General features: G+C 43.6%; 1 protein-coding gene across 7 annotated transcripts in view; it reads right to left on the bottom strand.

Annotated features, from left to right (window-relative positions):
- ACACA (acetyl-CoA carboxylase alpha) overlaps positions 1-18,565 on the bottom strand; it is a 332,443-nt gene that overhangs the window by 231,934 nt on the left and 81,944 nt on the right. For 6 of the 7 annotated variants that reach the window (XM_031657026.1, XM_031657027.1, XM_021928272.2 and 3 more), the window contains one exon: positions 13,520-13,772. In XM_031657026.1, the coding sequence (XP_031512886.1) occupies positions 13,520-13,772 (253 nt within the window). Of the gene's footprint in view, positions 1-1,287; positions 1,804-13,519; positions 13,773-18,565 lie in introns of those variants that run through there. The other variant, XM_031657032.1, reaches the window with a different exon arrangement.

Raw genomic sequence — 18,565 nt, 5'->3', positions numbered from 1 at the left:
GCACCTGTGACACAATGTTTGGCTAGACACTAATATATTCTATGGGTAACAAGAACCCACTGAAGTAGTATCATGAGATGAAGATGTGGAGAAAGGGGAAACCTCGTACATTGTTGGTAGGAATATAAATTAGTACTGCCACTATGGAAAGCAGTATGAAAGCTCTTCAAAAAACTAAAAATAGAGCTTCCATATAACCCAGCAATTCCACTACTGGGTATATATCCAAAAGAAAGGAAATCAACATATCAAAGAGATATCTGTACTCCATATTTACTGCAGCACTATTCACAATAGCCAAATTTAGAATCAGTCCAGGCGAGGTGGCTCATGCCTGTAATCCCAGCAATTTGGGAGGCCGAGGAGGGTAGATCACCTAAGGTCCGGAGTTCGAGACCAGCCTGGCCAACATGGCGAAACCCTGTTTCTACAAAAAATACAGAAAGTAGCTGGGTGTGGTGGTGTACGTCTGTAGTCCCATCTACTTGGGAGGCTGACACGGGAGAATCACTTGAGCCCAGGGAGGTCGAAGCTGCAGTGAGCCGTGATCATGCCACTGCACTCCAGCCTGGGTGACAGAGACCCTGTCACAGAAAAAAATGAAAAAAAAAAAGATTTGTAATGACATGAGAAAGTGTTATATGGGGGAAAAAAGCAGAAAACACAGCTGTATATTCATTATAATATCATCTGTATGTATATTTTAATGACATTTATCCGTAAGTGGTAAAAAATACAGAAAGGAAATATGTAAAATATGAATGGTGATTATTATGGAATGATTGTATTCCTTAGTGTTTTTCTTTTTTTAAATACTTTTTGAGGCTGGGCATGGTGGCTCACGCCTGTAATCCCAGCACTTTGGGAGGCCAAGGCGGGCGGCCCTGCCTAGGCAACAGGGCAAAACCCCGTCTCTACTAGAAATACAAAAATTAGCTGGGAATAGTGCCGGGCACCTGTAATCTCAGGTACTCAGGAGGCTGAGGCACGAGAATCACTTGAACCCAGGAGGCAGAGGCAATAAGCCAAGATCATGCCACTGCACTCCATCCTGGGTGACAGAGCAAGACTCTATCTGGGGGAAAAAAAAAAAAACTTCTTGGATTTCCAACTTTTCTAATAATAAACCTACATTACTTCTAATAATTTAACAATATAAAGTAGTAAATGCAAACTTCACTTGTAAACTTATGCTAACAGAAAGAAAAGAGGGGGAAATGCATGCATTACACTTGAAATAATCAAAGTAATAAACACTATCAAGCAGCTGTACCAAGCCTTACTTACAACATTCATAATTTCATTTCCACAATTAGCGAAGTTTATAGAATGCACTCCAGAGACTAAAATACAAACATGGCCACAGACAGCTCCTGTTTTCTGAATGGAAAGAAGGGGTGGGTGGGAGATGGAGAGAGGAAACCAGTGCCCTCAGCAAAGGAGTACCAAGTTGCAGATCTCATAATGATCTTCTCTGTCTACTCACTACAAAGGCACCATGGCAACTGGGAACCTCAGAATATCAAGGAAGGAGCATTGAAAGCAGAGAGTTTGGAGAGCTATCAGAGGAAGTGAAGAAGCTCAGGAAAGCTAAATGAGAAATGCTAAGAAAGTCAATACATAAGAACACTCTCACACTAGCCATAAGCAAAGCCTTAATATAAACAAAACCAGAGCCAATTTCCCTATTTCCCATGTCAAAGCTTGATAGTGATGAGCCAATAGATAGGAAGCAGGAATAAAATTTCCTGCACTTTCTTTTCTTTGTTTCTGTTTTTGAGATGGAGTCTTGCTCTGTTGCTCAAGCTGGAGTGCAGTGCAGTGGCGTGCTCTCAGCTCACTGCAACCTCCGCCTCCCGGGTTCAAGTAATTCTTATGCTTCAGCCTCCCAAGTAGCTGGGATTACAGGTGCTCGCCACCACATTTGGCTAATTTTTGTATTTTTAGTAGAGACAGGGTTTCGCCATGTTGGTCAGGCTGGTTTTGAACTCCTGACCTCAGGTGATCCGTCTGCCTTGGCCTCCCAAAATGCTGGGATTACAGGTGTGAGCCACCGCACCCGGCCTCCTGCATTTTCAGTAGTGGTTATTCTCAACATGTGAATTATAATATTGATAGTATATATTTGCCATCATCAAAAGGCTTTCAGACCTAAATTTCCAAGTTTTAAGCACTAACATACAAAAGACTTAAAGAGGTTTTTCCAGTAAAAAATGTTTATCTTATAAAAGGACTCCTTGATAATAAATAATATATTATACCAGTATGGCACATTTTACTATTCCAACAGCTTTTAAAGCTATTACTTAACTCTATCCCTACCACTAGATTTAAAGAGTCATTTCAAACTCAAGGAGTTTAAAGTGAGAGACTAAAAAGAAATGAGAATCTGTATTTCTTTCCCAGTCAAACACAAACATATATAGCCAAAACTAAAAAGCTCTGTCATAAATGGCACATAAAATGATTATAAAATTCATTAAAGTATCATCGTTAATGCAATTAATTAATACCAATTGTTGCTCTGTAAGTATAAAAAGTGTAGAATGGTAATCTTCCTTTATTTTTCTGTTTCTCTCTGTTTCTACCAAATTTTCACTAGCAACCATATACTTTCATGATTTGCTAACTTCCTCTTAAACGAGTCACTAGTCAATGTCATAAAAAAAAGGTGGGGGGTGGTAATGTGATAGAATGTGACAGATTAAGAAATTTAAAGAACATAATACACAATTTGTAGATGTGGATTGGATACTTGCATGAAGGAACCAGAATTTTGAGGTTCCTTGGAGAAATGAAATAGTGTGTATATTAAATTAGATTAAAATTTATTGAAATAGAAAGTGAAAATTTTTTGACTAAAAAAAGCAGATTATAAAACTGTGTGTACAGTATGACCTCATTTTAGTAAAAAAAAAATGAATATATACATATATGCATAGAAAAGGATACAGATGGTAGGGAGTAACCTTTGGGTGGCAAATATACAAGGGTTTATTTTTGCTTGCTTGTGTTGTTTTTTATTTTCTATTATGCTTCTTTAATAAAGCATTATTTAAAAATATTTTTTCTAGGCTGGGCACAGTAGCTCACACCTGTAATCCCAGCACTTTGAGAGGCCAAAGTGGGAGGATCACTTGAGCCTGGGAGTTCAAGACCACCCTGGGCAACATGGTGAAACCCCATCTCTACAAAAAATTTTAGGCTGGGTACTATGGCTCACTCCTGTAATCCCAGCACTTTGGGAGGTCAAGGTGGGGGATCACGAAGTCAGGAGTTCAAAACCAGCCTGGCCAAGATGGTGAAACCCCGTCTCTATTAAAAATACAAAAGATTACCTGGGCGTGGTAGTGGGCACCTGTAATCCCAGCTACTCGGGAGGCTCAGTCAGAGAATTGCTTGAACCTGGGAGGCAGAGGTTGCAGTGAGCCAAGATCGTGCCACTGCACTCCAGCCTTGGCAACAGAGTGAGACTCCATCTCAAAAAAATAAATAAATAAATAAAAATAAAGTTAGCTGGGAGTGGTAGCACATACCTATTGTCCCAGCTACTCAGGGACTGAGGCAAGAGGACTGCTTGAGCCCAGGAGTCTGAAGGTACAGTGAGCCATGATCACACCACTGCACTCCAGCCTAGACAACAGACAGAAATCCTGTCTGTAAAAAAAATTTTTAGTATATATAAATATATATTTTCTAACTTCTATCCCTTTCTAACAAGGCTAACATTTAATTAGAGAAGAATTGCTCAACAGAACATAAGGCCTGGGTGCAGTGGCTCACGCCTGTAATCCTAGCACTTTGGAGGCTAAGGCGGGTGGATCACTTGAGGTCAGGAGTTTGAGATCAGCCTGGCCAACATGGCAAAACCCTGTCTCTACTAAAAAAACAAAGATTAGCCAGGCATGGTGGTACACACCTGTTGTCCCAGCTACATGGGAGGCTGAGGCAGGAAAATAGCTTGAACCTGGGAGGCGAAGGTTGCAGTGAGCCGAGATCACACCACTGCACTCCAGCCTGGGTGACAGAGCGAGACTTCATCTCAAAAAAAAAAAGAAAGCATATCTGTTACACCAAGGGTTTTAGTTTAGTGTAGTAGTTTATAGTACGAGCTCTGACTAGAATCAATACCCAAACTGGCCACCTTAAGCATGTTATTTATGTCTCAATCCCTATCCATAAATTGTGGGCAACAGGCTGGGTGCAGTGATTCCTGCCTGTAATCCCAGCACTTTGGGAGGCTGAGGCAGGTGGATCACCTGAGGTCAGGGGTTCGAGACCAGCCTGACCAATATGGTGAAATCCTGTCTCTACTAAAAATATGAAAATTAGCCAGGCATGATGGTGGGCACCTGTGATCCCAGCTACTTGGGAGGCTGAGGCTAGAGGATTGCTTGAACCCGGGAGGCAGAGGTTGCAGTGAGCCGAGATCATGCCACTGCACTCCAGCCTAGGCGACAGAGTGAGACTCCATCTCAAAAAAAAAAAAAAAAAATTGTGGGCAATAATAGCACAATACCTACCTCATGGGATTGTTGTGACAATTCAGTGTGGTACTCCATAAAGCACAGCAGAGTATGTGGCATACAGTAAAGCACTTAATAAATGTAACCTGTTATAACTATTATTTTTCCAATTAGCTACTGAGAAAACTTGACTAATAGTTCCTAAAGTTAATGTGAAAAATAGAATGTAGGAACAATAGGCCTTCTCTCACTATTGTCCCCTAAACTTCTCTTTTGACCCAATAGAAGAAGTTGAAAGTCAATCCTAGATCCTCCCAGAATCTGACCTGGACACTATTATTTCCTATGGATAAAGGTCTGCACAGCTTTATATGAATTGTGAATGAAAATGAAATGTGGCCGGGCGCGGTGGCTCACGCCTGTAATCCCAGCACTCCCGGAGGCCAAGGCAGGCGGATTACGAGGTCAGGAGTTTGAGACCACCCTGACCAACATGGTGTCTCTACTAAAAATACAAAAATTAGCCGGACACGGTGGTGCATGCCTGTAATCCCAGCTACTCAGGAGGCTGAGGCAGGAGAATCGCTTGAACCCAGGAGGAAGAGGTTGCTATAAGCCGAGATCGCACCACTGCACTCCGGTCTGGGCGACAGAGCAGAGCAAGACTTCATCTCAAAAAAAAAAAAAGAAAACGAAGTGTGGTATCTAGGAGCTGATTCCAAACTCATTAACATACTATGACTAGTATCATGGGAGAAACTTTACAAATTATTTCTAATTACAAAAAGCTCAAAATTTTCTAGTTAAATTATTCTGAAGGGTCCAACATCTTATAGGCAATCTCATCTGAATTCTCAATTTTCAAAAATATTGGTAAGGTACTTTTCTTTCTAGATCAGAAAAGAAATAAAAATATAACTCAACTTCAGAGCTGTTCCTGAGTGAATATACTTTCTCCTTCCAAAGCAACAATTATTGTCTTGAACCCCAGTGACAGACATCTTATGCTGGTTTTAGGTATACACAAATAACAGCAAATACAGATTGTTCTCCGATAAAGTTGTTAACGAAACACGTTTCATTTTATGTTAACCATAAAATGAAGGTCATTCAATGACTTGAACATATATTTTAAGACACATAAGAGAAAACTGAGATCGAGTTTCAAATACTGTTGATATGGGAAGGGGACAGGGAAAGGGCAGAAAGGGCAGAGTCCCTGCCGAGGGCTCCACCTTTGGCCTGTGCCCATGGACCTATGCGACAGCAGGCATGCCTGTTTTTGCATCCAAATGCTTCATTTTCCAAGATCACTCTGGCCCGCCACACCCCCAATCCTGTGCCCATATAAACCCGAGACCTTAGCAGGTCACAGACACAAGTGATTGAACATCAAGAGGAGCAGAGGAACAGACCAGCAGACATCAGCAGACCGGCAGACTTGTGATGGCAGAACGACGAGGCAGAGAAAGAGAGGAAGGATGTCTGGACACCGAGGGGAATTCAACCGGAGGTGGTCAAAGAGTCTGAATCAAGTGCCAGGAGCCTGATTCCAGGGGAAGACCACCTCCCTACTCCAGCCACTCCTTCCGGCTCCCCATCCATGTCACTGAGAGCCACTTCCACCACTCAATAAACCTTGCACTCATCCTTCGAGCCCACATGTGATCCAATTTTTCTGGTACACTGGGCAAGAGCTCAGGATACAGAAAGCTGTCACACTGGCCCTCTGCCCCTGCAATAAGGCAGAAGGTCTATTGAGCTGGTTAACACAAGCCATCTGCAGACAGCAAAGCTGAAAGAGCACACTGTAACACATGCTCATTTGGGCTTTGGGAGTCATAGACACCACCCCCAGATGGTGCCGTGGGGCTGGAGCCCCAAAGTGCTTCCCATGGCTGCTGCACTTGCCCATCTGCATCCTCCCCTTAGGGGTTTGAGCAGTGGGGCAACCAAAGGAGCGAGACACATCCCAGTGGCACATTCTGCAAGAGAAATGAGGGAATTCTCCTGTTTCACTGTAACATGAAGTATACACTGGGCAAGGTAGCTCACACGTGTCATCCCAGCACTTGGGAAGGCCAAGGCCAGACAATCACTTGAGGCCAGGAATTCAAGACCAGCCAGGGCAACATAGCAAGACCCCATCTCTAAAAAAATTTTAAAAATTAGCTGAGCACGGTGGTACACACCTATAATCTCCACTACTCAGGAGGCTGAAGCGGGAGGATTGTTTGAGCCCAGGAGTTCAAAGTTAGTGAGCTATGATTGCACCACTGAACACTTCAGCCTGGGTGATAGAGTGAGAACCTGTCTCTAAACAAACAAACAAAAAACCCATACATGTAGCACAGGATAAAAAAGATTTAAAGAAAAGACACTATGCTAGACAGTAAGGTGGTGGATTTTTTAAAAAGAGGAAAGAAATCACACTATGCTAAGAGGTAAAAGACCCAAATGTAGAGATAACCTGTTCCAACTGCACTTCAACCAGAAATTCAGCTTAGTAGTTGACAAATTGTTTATACCTCTGGTTGGTTGAGAGCATGTGGTGCATTTTAAGTATGCAAAACTATCTGACCTCAAGTGACATCCCACAGGAGCAGAGAAACTGCCAATATCCATACAACTACATAGCTATGTTACATGCCAGTTTGATAATCATACACTGGTTATCAAAATTAAGATGTCCACTGGCCAGGTGCCTGTACTCCCAGCACTTTGGGAGGCCAAGGCGGGTGGATCACCTGAGGTCAGGGGTTCAAGACCAGCCTGGCCAACATGGTGAAACTCTGTCTCTACTGAAAATGCAAAAAATTGGCTGGGCGCAGTGGCTCACACCTGTAATCCCAGTACTTTGGGAGGCCAAGGTGGGCAGATCACCTGACGTCGGGAATTCAAGACCAGCCTGACCAACATGGAGAAACCCTGTCTCTACTACAAATACAAAATTAGCCAGATGTGGTGGTGCATGCCTGAAGTCCCAGCTACTCAGGAGGCTGAGGCAAGAGAATCGCGTGAACCTGGGAGGCGGAAGTTGCAGCGAGCCGAGATCGCGCCATTGTACTCCAGCCTGGGCAACAAGAGCAAAACTCTGTCTCAAAAAAATAAATAAGCGAGGCGCGGTAGCTCACGTCTGTAATCCCAGCACTTTGGGAGGCCAAGGCAGGCAGATCATGTGAGGTCAGGAGTTCGAGACCAGCCTGACCAACATGGAGAAACCCCATCTCTACTAAAAAAATACAAAATTAGCTGGGCATGGTGGCACATGACTGTAATCCCAGCTACTCGGGAGGCCAAGGCAGAAGAATCACTTGAACCTGGAAGGCGGAGGTTGCGGTGAGTGGAGAGCATGCCACTGCACTCCAGCCTGGGCAACAAGAGTGAAACTCCATCTCAAAAAAAAAAAAATAGCCAGACGTGGTGGTGCATGCCTGTAATCTCAGCTACTCGAGAGGCTGAGGCAGGAGAATTGCTTGAACCTGGGAGGCAGAGGTTGTGGTGAGCCGAGATCGTGCCATTGCACTCCAGCCTAGGGAACAACAATGAAACTCTGACTCAAAAAAAAAAACAAAAAAAATTTTTTAAATAAATAAGTAAAATAAAATAAAATGCAAAAAATTAGCCGGGCATGGTGGGCTGGGCACAGTGGCTCATACCTGTAATCCCAACACTTTGGGAGGCCGAGGCAGGCAGAGCACAAGGTCAGAGACCTGCCTGACCAACATGGTGAAACCCGTCTCTACTAAAAACACAAAAATTAGTCAGCGTGGTGGCACGCACCTGTAATCCCAGCTACTCAGGAGGCTGAGGCAAGAGAATTGCTTGAACCTAGGAGGCAGAGGTTGCAGTAAGCCAAGATGGCAACACTGCACTCCAGCCTGGGGGCAGAGCGAGACTCCGTCTCAAGAAAAAAAAAAAATTTGCTGGGCACGGTGGTGAGCACCTGTAATCATAGCAACTCGGGAGGCTGAGGGAGGAGAATTACTTGAAACCAGGAAGCAGAGGTTGCAGTGAGCCAAGATCGCACCATTGCACTCCAGCCTGGACAACAAGAGTGAAACTCAGTCTCAAAAAACAAAACAAAAAAAAGTCCATATTTAGCCTTTCTTCTCAAATGTTCAATTGAATACTAATGAATTCCAGAAATACATCAACCTGGCTGATATATCAACCTCTAGTTGATCTTATCTAAAAATAAAAAGCCAAATCAGTTGTCTACAGTGAGGTCTGTATATTTCCACCAAGCTGTAACTACTTTTTACTTAGGGTCTTCTTTTCTTTTTTTTTTTTTTTTTTTGCTGTGATGGCCAGGCTGGAGTGCAATGGCAGAATCTCGGCTCACCGCAACCTCTGTACCCCCAGGTTCAAGCGCTTCTCCTGCCTCAGCCTCCCAACTGGCTGGAACTACAGGCATGTGCCATCATGCTCAGCTAATTTTGTATTTTTAGTAGAGATGGGGTTTCTCTGTGTTGGTCAGGCTGGTCTTGAACTCCTGACTTCAGGTGATCCGCCCACCCCAGCTTCCTAAAGTGCTGGGATTACAGGCGTGAGCCACCACGCCCAGCCAGGGTCTTATTTTCAAATGTTTGGGTCATAAAGCTTAGAAAGCGATTCACCCAGCTGGGCATGGTGGTTCATACCTGTAATCCTAGCACTTTGGAAGACCGAGGCAGGCGGATTGCCTGAGATCAGGAGTTCAAGACCAGCCTGGCCAATATGGTAAAACCCCATCTCTACTAAAATACAAAAAATTAGTCGGGCTGGTGGCACATGCCTGTAGTACCAGCTACTCAGGAGGCTGAGGCACAAGAATATCTTGAACCTGGGAGGCGGAGACTCTGTCTCAAAAAAAAAAAAAAAGGCCGAGGTCAGGCACGCTGGCTCACACCTGTAATCCCAGCACTTTGGGAGGCCAAGGCAGGTGGATCACCTGAGGTCGGGTCTAGCCTAACATGGAGAAACTCTGTCTCTACTAAAAACACAAAATTAGCCTGGCGTGGTGGCGGGCACCTGTAATCCCAGCTACTCGGGAGGCTGAGACAGGAAATCGCTTGAACCCGGGAGGTGGAGGTTGTGGTGAGTAGAGATTGTGCCACTGCACTCCAGTCTGGTCAACAAGAGCGAAACTCCATCTCAAAAGAAAAAAAAAAAAAAAGGCTGGGCATGGTGGCTCACGCCTGTAATCCTAGCACTTTGGGAGGCTGAGGCGGGCAGATCACCTGAGGTCAGGAGTTCGAGACCAGTCTGGCCAACATGGTGAAACCCCGTCTCTACCAAAAATACAAAGCTTAGCTGGGCATGGTAGCGGGTGTCTGTAATCTCAGCTACTTGGGAGGCTGAGGCAGGAGAATCGCTTGAACCTGAGAGATGAAGGTTGCAGTAAGCCGAGATGGTGCCACTGCACTCCAGCCTGGGCGACAGAGCAAGACTCCTTCTAAAAAAAAAAAAAAAAAGAAAGAAAGAAAAAAAAGTGATTCACCCAGTCTTTCATTGGACTCTAGGAAGTACATGAAGCAAATAATTTCCATCGCAGGAAAAGTCTATTTTCTATTTGGCTCATCCAACATACCACTAGACTTCTCAGCACCCAAACTTGAGAGAGAGACTCAGTCCCATCTTATATTATGGCAGTTACTTCGTTTGGTTTCAGATGACTTCCAGTGAACATCTCCTAGGAATGTACCTGCCCCCTTAATCTATGTCACCCGTGAAGGATTAGGCTATTGGTTCTAAGAACTAATCTTAAACTCAACTTAGTCTCTATTTAACTTTGAGTTCCCGGAGTGAAAAGGAGTATCTGAATCATTATCTTCAAATTTATAGATGACTCCAAGGAGATAATATGTAGTGTCCATGGTCACACACCTAATTAGTGGCAGATGTCATGACAGAGGTCTTTCACCTATCAAATGAATTTGACTCAATTAAAATTACCCCAAAGGTCATCATATCCAGAAGTGACTTAAGGAATGGATAAACAGAAAACGTTTTTTCTATTTTGGAATGTTAGCTATCTGAGGAGTGAGTTGGAACTGGCATTGTCTCCTCTCCATGCTGCTGATCACACTTCAATCCACGGCCCCTCCACGAGCTACGGACATGATTTTTGCAACAGTAAGGCATGCAAAAAAATTCCAGACACTCATGCCACTGACCACATAGACTTTGCATAAGAGCCATCAACTTTGGGAATGACTTGGCAACTACAGACTGCCTTGGGATATCACTAGCTGAGTTTCTTATAATGCGTTTGTATCACCATTGCCAAACTCAGTTTCCTAATCCAGCAAATGGATATTATGTTTCACATAGACTCCAACTGGACAGATTTCTCAAGATGCTGTGTGGTTTTATGGATTTGGAGTTAAACCAGTCTTTCTCACGAGGGGCACTACGACATTTTGAGTAGGAGATTTCTTGGTTGTGTAGGATTATCTACTATACCACAGAAGGTTTAGTATCATTGGTCCTTTGTCCTTTGTCCTCTAAATGCAAGTAGTCCCACCAGTCACAACCCCCCTACAAACACTTCCAAATGACCTCAAGAGAGAAGAATGCCACCACCAGTATTAACCTTAAAGCCAACCATTAAGTGAACTATAAAATAAAAAATGTTTACATAAAGATAAAGACCTAATCCCTTTTACCTGCCACTAAAATACTGCTCTCTATTCCTCTTTTTAACCCAGAGATAATGCTTTGTTCACTAACTCCATCAGACCAACTTTGTCTGAACTAGTTATATAATTAAGACACCTGTATGGATGGGGAAGTAGAGTAGAAAAGTTACTGAAATAAAATCAGGATATGAGTTTGATTCCAAGTTCTCCGGCTATTCAAACTTAGGCAAGTTATTTCTCCTCACTGGGCCTTAGTTTTCCCAACTATTAAAAAGTATTTTATGGCCAAATGTGGCGGCTCATGTCTGTAATCCCAGCACTTTGGCATGCCATGATAGGAGGATCGCTTGAGGCCAGGAGTTCAAGACCAGCCTGGGCAACATAGCAAGACCTCTGTCTCTATTTAAATTTTTTAAATTAATTTTTTTAAATAAAATAAAATAAAAAGTGTCAGGTTAAATTATCTCTCTGGTTTATTACAATTCTAGGAATCTGTGAAGTAAAACATAATTAACTTGCTTTACACTTTTCTTTTGACCTCTACATAGCTAAATGAGGGTGATCACTAACAAATACTGCCTAGTCTCGCAGAAGCCCTGATTCCAAGCCCTAGGGATAACAGTAAGACAGAACAATCACATCCAGCCAGATCTCATACAGGATTTTATTATGGAGTCAGTATATTTAATGTATAAAACAGAGCTGAATTATTTTATGACCCAGTAATAATAGAGGTACCAAGATAATAACAGCAGCAACAGCCACCCTAACTTATGTTTATCTAGGATACACCTATAATCTGAATGCTGGCTGTACACAACAATCACCTGGATACCTTAAAAAAAAAAAGCCCCAGTTCCACACCAAGCCAGTATCAAATGAATCAAAATCTCTAGGGATGGGGCTTATCTCCCAAGGCTCCCTGAGGTGATTCTGATGAACAGTGAGAACCAAGAACCACTGATTCAGACCTTTTAATCCAAGAACTGAAAAGCAAATGACCAAAAGTTAGTATCTCACACGCTAGTTATATAATCAAACATTGATAAATAAAAACAATCTAGTGTTACTATGTACTGACATTCTCAGTTACAGAGAATTGTGTTTCTAGAGAAAAAGGAGAGCTCTATTAACAGCCCTTTATTGGGGACTGGCCCTGCTAGAAACAGAATATAACTTCCTGACAATCTGACGAATCAGTTCAAAAAACTTACTACGAAGTTGACAACCCCTGGAAAATTCCTATCAATCATCAAGATAGTTAAAACCATGTTAGTCAAAGTAGTGCAAAGACTGAAATTCCTCAACCTAATTCTTACTCACTAGCTCTCACTAAAAGACCTAGCAGGTAGAAGTGGCCGGGTGTAGTGGTTCATGTCTTTAACCCCAGCACTTTGGGAGGCTGAGGCAGGCGGATCACTTCAGGCCAGGAATTCAAGACCAGCCTGGCCAACATGGCGAAACCCGGTGTCTACCAAAAACAACAAAAATTAGCTAGGCATGAGGGCACGCACTTGTAGTCCAACCTATTCAGGAGGCTGAGGCAGGAGAATCTCTTGAACCTGGGAGGCGGAGGTTGTAGTGAGCTGAGATTGTACCACTGCACTCCCATTTGGTGACAGAGCAAAAAAATAAAAATAAAAATAAAAATAGGCTGGGCGCGGTGGCTCACACCTCCAATCCCAGTGGTTTGGGAAGCTGAGGCGGGTGGATCATGAGGTCAGAAGTTCAAGACCGGCCGGGCGCGGTGGCTCAAGCCTGTAATCCCAGCACTTTGGGAGGCCGAGACGGGCGGATCACGAGGTCAGGAGATCGAGACCATCCTGGCTAACACGGTGAAACCCCGTCTCTACTAAAAAAATACAAAAAAAAAACTAGCCGGGCGAAGTGGCGGGCGCCTGTGGTCCCAGCTACTCGGGAGGCTGAGGCAGGAGAATGGCGTGAACCCGGGAGGCGGAGCTTGCAGTGAGCCGAGATGGCGCCACTGAAAGAAGTTCAAGACCAGCCTGGCCAACATGGTGAAACTCCATCTCTACTAAAAATACAAAAAATTAGCCAGCTTGGTGGCAGGTGCCTGTAATCCCAGCTACTTGGGAGGCTGAGGCAGAAGAATTGCTTGAACTCAGGAGGCGGAGGTTGCAGTGAGCTGAGACCGCACCGCTGCACTCCAGTTTGGGCAACAGAGCAAGACTCCGTCTCAAAAAAATAAAAAAGAAAGACCTAGTAGAACATGAAAAATTTGATGGAAACATACATGATTTCTGAAAAATACGTCATTTATGACTTCCTCAACAAAGCTTTGAGTCCAGTGACATAGGAAAAGTCAAAGCAGTCTTTGCTAAAATCATTCTTGCTCTTTTCAGAACATAATCAGCAAAACTAACAAGACAGACCAATAAATAATAAGTAGACCATTAAACTCTCTCTTACCTTATGTGCAAGGCCAGGCCATCCTGTAGGCTAGAGATCCCCAAATCAGAGAGTGTATCTGAGCCAACAGAAGCAGGTGACAAAGAACCCTCCTTCTCCTCCAGTAGGTCCAGCTTCACCAGGTTGCTGATCTCATCCTCTGAGTTATCTTCAGACACAGAACCAATTATGAATCGAGAGTGCTGGTTCAGCTCCAGAGGTTTGGCCAAGGGAGATGGTTCATCCATTATTCCTCCAAAATGAGCTCTTAGAGCTATGGAGAAAATGAAGTGAGAAAGGCAGGTTATGAATAATCATCTATATCTGAGGTCAGCCAGAGGTTATATCTAATAGACCACAGCTGAAACTTGGAAGCAAGGCAGTTTGAGAACTAAATTCCTTGGCTATTTGATTTCAGGGCCTTTAATTTCTATAAGGGAGGAAAATTGAGATCATGATAACTATGCCCATAAATTAAAACCAGTTCCCTTTTCCTCAAAGAAATTTTTCTCAAAAACCTATAAGCCATTCCTAATCTCATTATCATTTGGTGGTATCCAAGAAATAATTATGATCAATGGGGAAACCTTTGCAGTAGGCAAAAGCTGCTTGTTGTGATATTGCTATTTTGGTTGTTAGTAATAGGGGGAACAAATGGTAAGGGTTTGGATAGAGTGATGGTTGTTTGAAATGATATTTAAACTACATAATGCTCATCTGGCTTCAAACACTATACTGAGAGGCTATAACTTTTATTTTATTATTTATTTATTTATTTGAGACAGGGTCTCACTCTGTCACCCACATAGCATGCAGTACTACAATCACGGTTCATTGCAGCCTCAAACTCTTTGGGCTCAAGTGATTCTCCTATCTCAGCCTCCCCAGTAGCTGGAACTACAGGCACGTGCCACCATGGCCAACTAATTCTATTTTTTTGTGTGTGTGTGTGACAGAGTCTTGCTCTGTCACCCAGGCTGGAGTGCAGTGGTGCAATCTCCACTCACTGCAAGCTCCGCCTCCTGGGTTCATGCCATTCTCCTGCCTCAGCCTCCCAAGTAGCTGGGACTACAGGTGTCCGCCACCACGCCTGGCTAATTTTTTGTATTTTTAGTAGAGATGGGGTTTCACCGTGTTAGCCAGGATGGTCTTGATCTCCTGACCTTTCGCCTTGGCCTCCGAAAGTGCTGGGATTACAGCCGTGAGCCACAGTGCCTGGCCCATTTTTTTTTTTTTTTCTTTTTTGAGATGGAGTTTCACTCTGTCTCCCAGACTGGAGTGCAATGGCGCAATCTCAGCTCACTGCAACCTCCGCCTCCTGGGTTCAAGCAATTCTCTGCCTCAGCCTCCCAAGTAGCTGGGATTACAGGTACCCACCACCATGCCTGGCTGATTTTTGTATTTTTAGTAGAGATGGGGTTTCACTATCTTGGCTAGGCTGGTCTTAAACTCCTGATCTCGTGATCCACCCACCTCAGCCTCCCAGAGTGCTGGGATTACGGGCGTGAGCCACTGTGCCCAGCCTAATTTTTAAATATTTTATAGAAATGGGGACTCCCTATGTTGCCTAGGCTGGTCTTGAACTCCTGGGCTCAAGCAATCTTCTCACCTTAGGCTCCCAAACTGCTGGGATTACAGGCGTGAGCCACTGTGCCTGGCCTATGAATTTTACATATGTGTATACTTTTAAAACAAACTCCAGATAGGTGATTTTTAATTAAAAACAAAAACTTTGCTTGTCCTCATGAGTTTTTTCTTAAATTATGCATTTTAAAATTTCACCCCAAAATGACTACTTTTGGCTCTAATGTGCTGACATTGATATAATGAGAAAGTGAATCTATCACCAAATTTAAAATCTATAATCATCTCAAGTAAGCATAATTTTTCTAAAGGTAGGGCCTTATTAGTTAGGATTAGATACTGCCAAAGGCTAACTAAGAAACTAATTAACAGCAAACCATCATGGCACGTGTTTACCTATGTAACAAACCTGCATGTTCTGCACATGTATCCCAGAACTTAAAGTATTAAAAAAAAAAAAGAAAAAGAAACTAATTAATAAAGACCAAAACAGCAACATTCATTCTCTTTTATGGAATGAAGTGCTGCCCATAAAAATTTAAAAATACTTTTTAAAAACCAAAATAAGAGCTCACAACAATAAAAACCCAAACTAAATGAAACAATATTTATTCTGTCATCTCAAAAATCACATTTTAAAATTTCTTTTTTTTTTTTTTTTTTTTGAGACTGAGTCTGGCTCTGTCGCCCAGGCTGGAGTGCGGTGGCCGGATCTCCAGCTTCAGCCTCCAGCATTCTCCAGCTTCAGCCTCCAGAGTAGCTGGGACCACAGGCGCCCGCCACCTCGCCCGGCTAGTTTTTTGTATTTTTTAGTAGAGACGGGGTTTCACCGTGTTAGCCAGGATGGTCTCGATCTCCTGACCTCGTGATCCGCCCGTCTCGGCCTCCCAAAGTGCTGGGATTACAGGCTTGAGCCACCGCGCCCGGCCCATTTTAAAATTTCAAAACTACAGATCAACTCAGTATTAAATAGCTTGTACCCAGATCAATTATTTTAATTCAGGAAATAAGCCTGGGCACAGTGGCTCACGCCTATAATCCCAACACTTTGGGAGGCAGAGGCAGGAGGATTGCTTGAGTCCAGGAGTTCAAGACTAGCATGAGCATCAAAATGAGATCCCATCTCTACAAAAAAAAAAAAAAAAAAAAAAAGATTGGCTGGACGCGGTGGCTCACACCTGTAATCCCAGCACTTTGGTAGGTCGAGGCGGGTGGATCATCTGAGGTCGGGAGTTCGAGACCAGCCTGGCCAACATAGTGAAACCCCGTCTCTACTAAAAATACAAAAATCAGCTGGGTGTGGTGACACACGTCTATAATCCCAGCTACTCGGGAGGCTGAGGCAGGAGAATCGCTTGAATCCGGGAGGCAGAAGTTGCAGTAAGCCGAGATCATGCCACTGCACTCCAGCCTGGGCAACAGAGCGAGACTGTGTCACAAAAAAAAAAAAAAAAAAAAAAAGACAAAGGAAAAAGATTAATTCAGGAAATAATAATTCCCATTTGTGGACCTTTTAGAGATTCTCTTGACCAATCCCAACCTCAACTTGTATACTGATGGAAGTTCCTTTGCAGAGAAAGGACTTCAAAAAGTGGTTATGCAGTGGTCAGTGATAATGGAATACTTGAAAGTAAACCCCTCACTCCAGAAACTAGCGCTCAGCTGGCAGAACTAATAGCCCTCACTCGGGCACTAGAATCAGGAGAAGGAAAAAGGGTAAATATATATATAGACTCTAAGTATGCTTACCTACTCCTCCATGCCCATGCAGCAATATGGAGAGAAAGGAATTCCTAACTTCTGAGGGAACACCTATCAAACATCAGGAAGCCATTAGGCAATTATTACTGGCTGTACAGAAACCTAAAGAGGTGGCAGTCTTACACTGCTGGGGTCATCAGAAAGGAAAGGGAAATAGAAGGGAACCGCCAAGCGGATATTGAAGCCAAAAGAGCTGCAAGGCAGGACCCTCCATTAGAAATGCTTATAGAAGGACCCCTAGTATTGGGTAATCCCCTCTGAGAAACCAAGCCCCAGTACTCAGAAGAAGAAATAGAATGGGGACCCTCATGAGGACAGAGTTTCCTCCCCTCAGGATGGCTAGCCACCGAAGAAGGAAAAATACTTTTGCCTGCAGCTAACCAATGGAAATTACTTAAAACCCTTCACCAAACCTTTCACTTAGGCATTGATAGCACCCATCAGATGGCCAAATCATTATTTACTGGACCAGGCCTTTTCAAAACTATCAAGCGGATAATCAGGGCCTGTGATGTGTGCCAAAGAAATAATCCCCTGCCTTATCGCCAAGCTCCTTCAAGAGAACAAAGAACAGGCCATTATCCAGGAGAAGACTGGCAACTAGATTTTACCCACATGCCCAAATCTCAGGGATTTTAGTATCTACTAGTCTGGGTAGATACTTTCACTGGTTGGGCAGAGGCCTTCCCCTGTAGGACAGAAAAGGCTCAAAAGGTAATAAAGGTACTAGTTCATGAAATAATTCCCAGATTTGGACTTCCCTGAGGCTTACAGAATGACAATGGCCCTGCTTTCAAGGCTACAATAACCCAGGGAGTATCCCAGGCATTAGGTATACAATATCACTTACACTACACCTGGAGGCCACAATCCTCAGGAAAAGTCGAGAAAATGAATGAAACACTCAAATGACATCTAAAAAGGCTAACCCAGGAAACCCACCTCACATGGCCTGCTCTGTTGCCTATAGCCTTACTAAGAATCCGAAACTCTCCCCAAAAAGCAGGACTTAGCCCATACGAAATGCTGTATGGACGGCCCTTCCTAACCAATGACCTTGTGCTTGACCAAGAGACGGCCAACTTAGTTGCAGACATCACCCCCTTAGCCAAATATCAACAGGTTCTCAAAACATTACAAGGAGCCTGTGCCCGAGAAGAGGGAAAGGAACTATTCCACCCTGGTGACATGGTATTAGTCAAATCCCTTCCCTCTAATTCTCCATCCCTAGATACATCCTGGGAAGGACCCTACCCAATCATTTTATCTACCCCAACTGCGGTTAAAGTGGCTGGAGTGGAGTCTTGGATACATCAGACTCGAGTCAAACCCTGGATACTGCCAAAGGAACCCGAAAATCCAAGAGACAACGCTAGCTATTCCTGTGAACCTCTAGAGGATCTGTGCCTGCTCTTCAAACGACAACTGGGAGGAAAGTAACTAATATCGTAAATCCCCATGGCCCTCCCTTATCATATTTTTCTCTTTACTGTTCTCTTACCCCTTTCACTCTCACTGTAACCCCTCCATGCCGCTGTATGACCAGTAGCTCCCCTTACCAAGAGTTTCTATGGAGAATGCGGCGTCCCGGAAATATTGATGCTTCATTGTATAGGAGTTTATCTAAGGGAAACCCCACCTTCACTGCCCACACCCATATGCCCCACAACTGCTATAACTCTGCCAGCCTTTGCATGCATGCAAATACTCATTATTGGACAG

The sequence above is a fragment of the Papio anubis genome, chromosome 17 (assembly GCF_008728515.1).
Source record: "Papio anubis isolate 15944 chromosome 17, Panubis1.0, whole genome shotgun sequence".
Classification (NCBI taxonomy): Eukaryota; Metazoa; Chordata; class Mammalia; order Primates; family Cercopithecidae; genus Papio; species Papio anubis.
The sequence above is the reverse complement of the archived record's forward strand: the minus strand, read 5'-3'. Positions and strand labels throughout refer to the sequence as shown.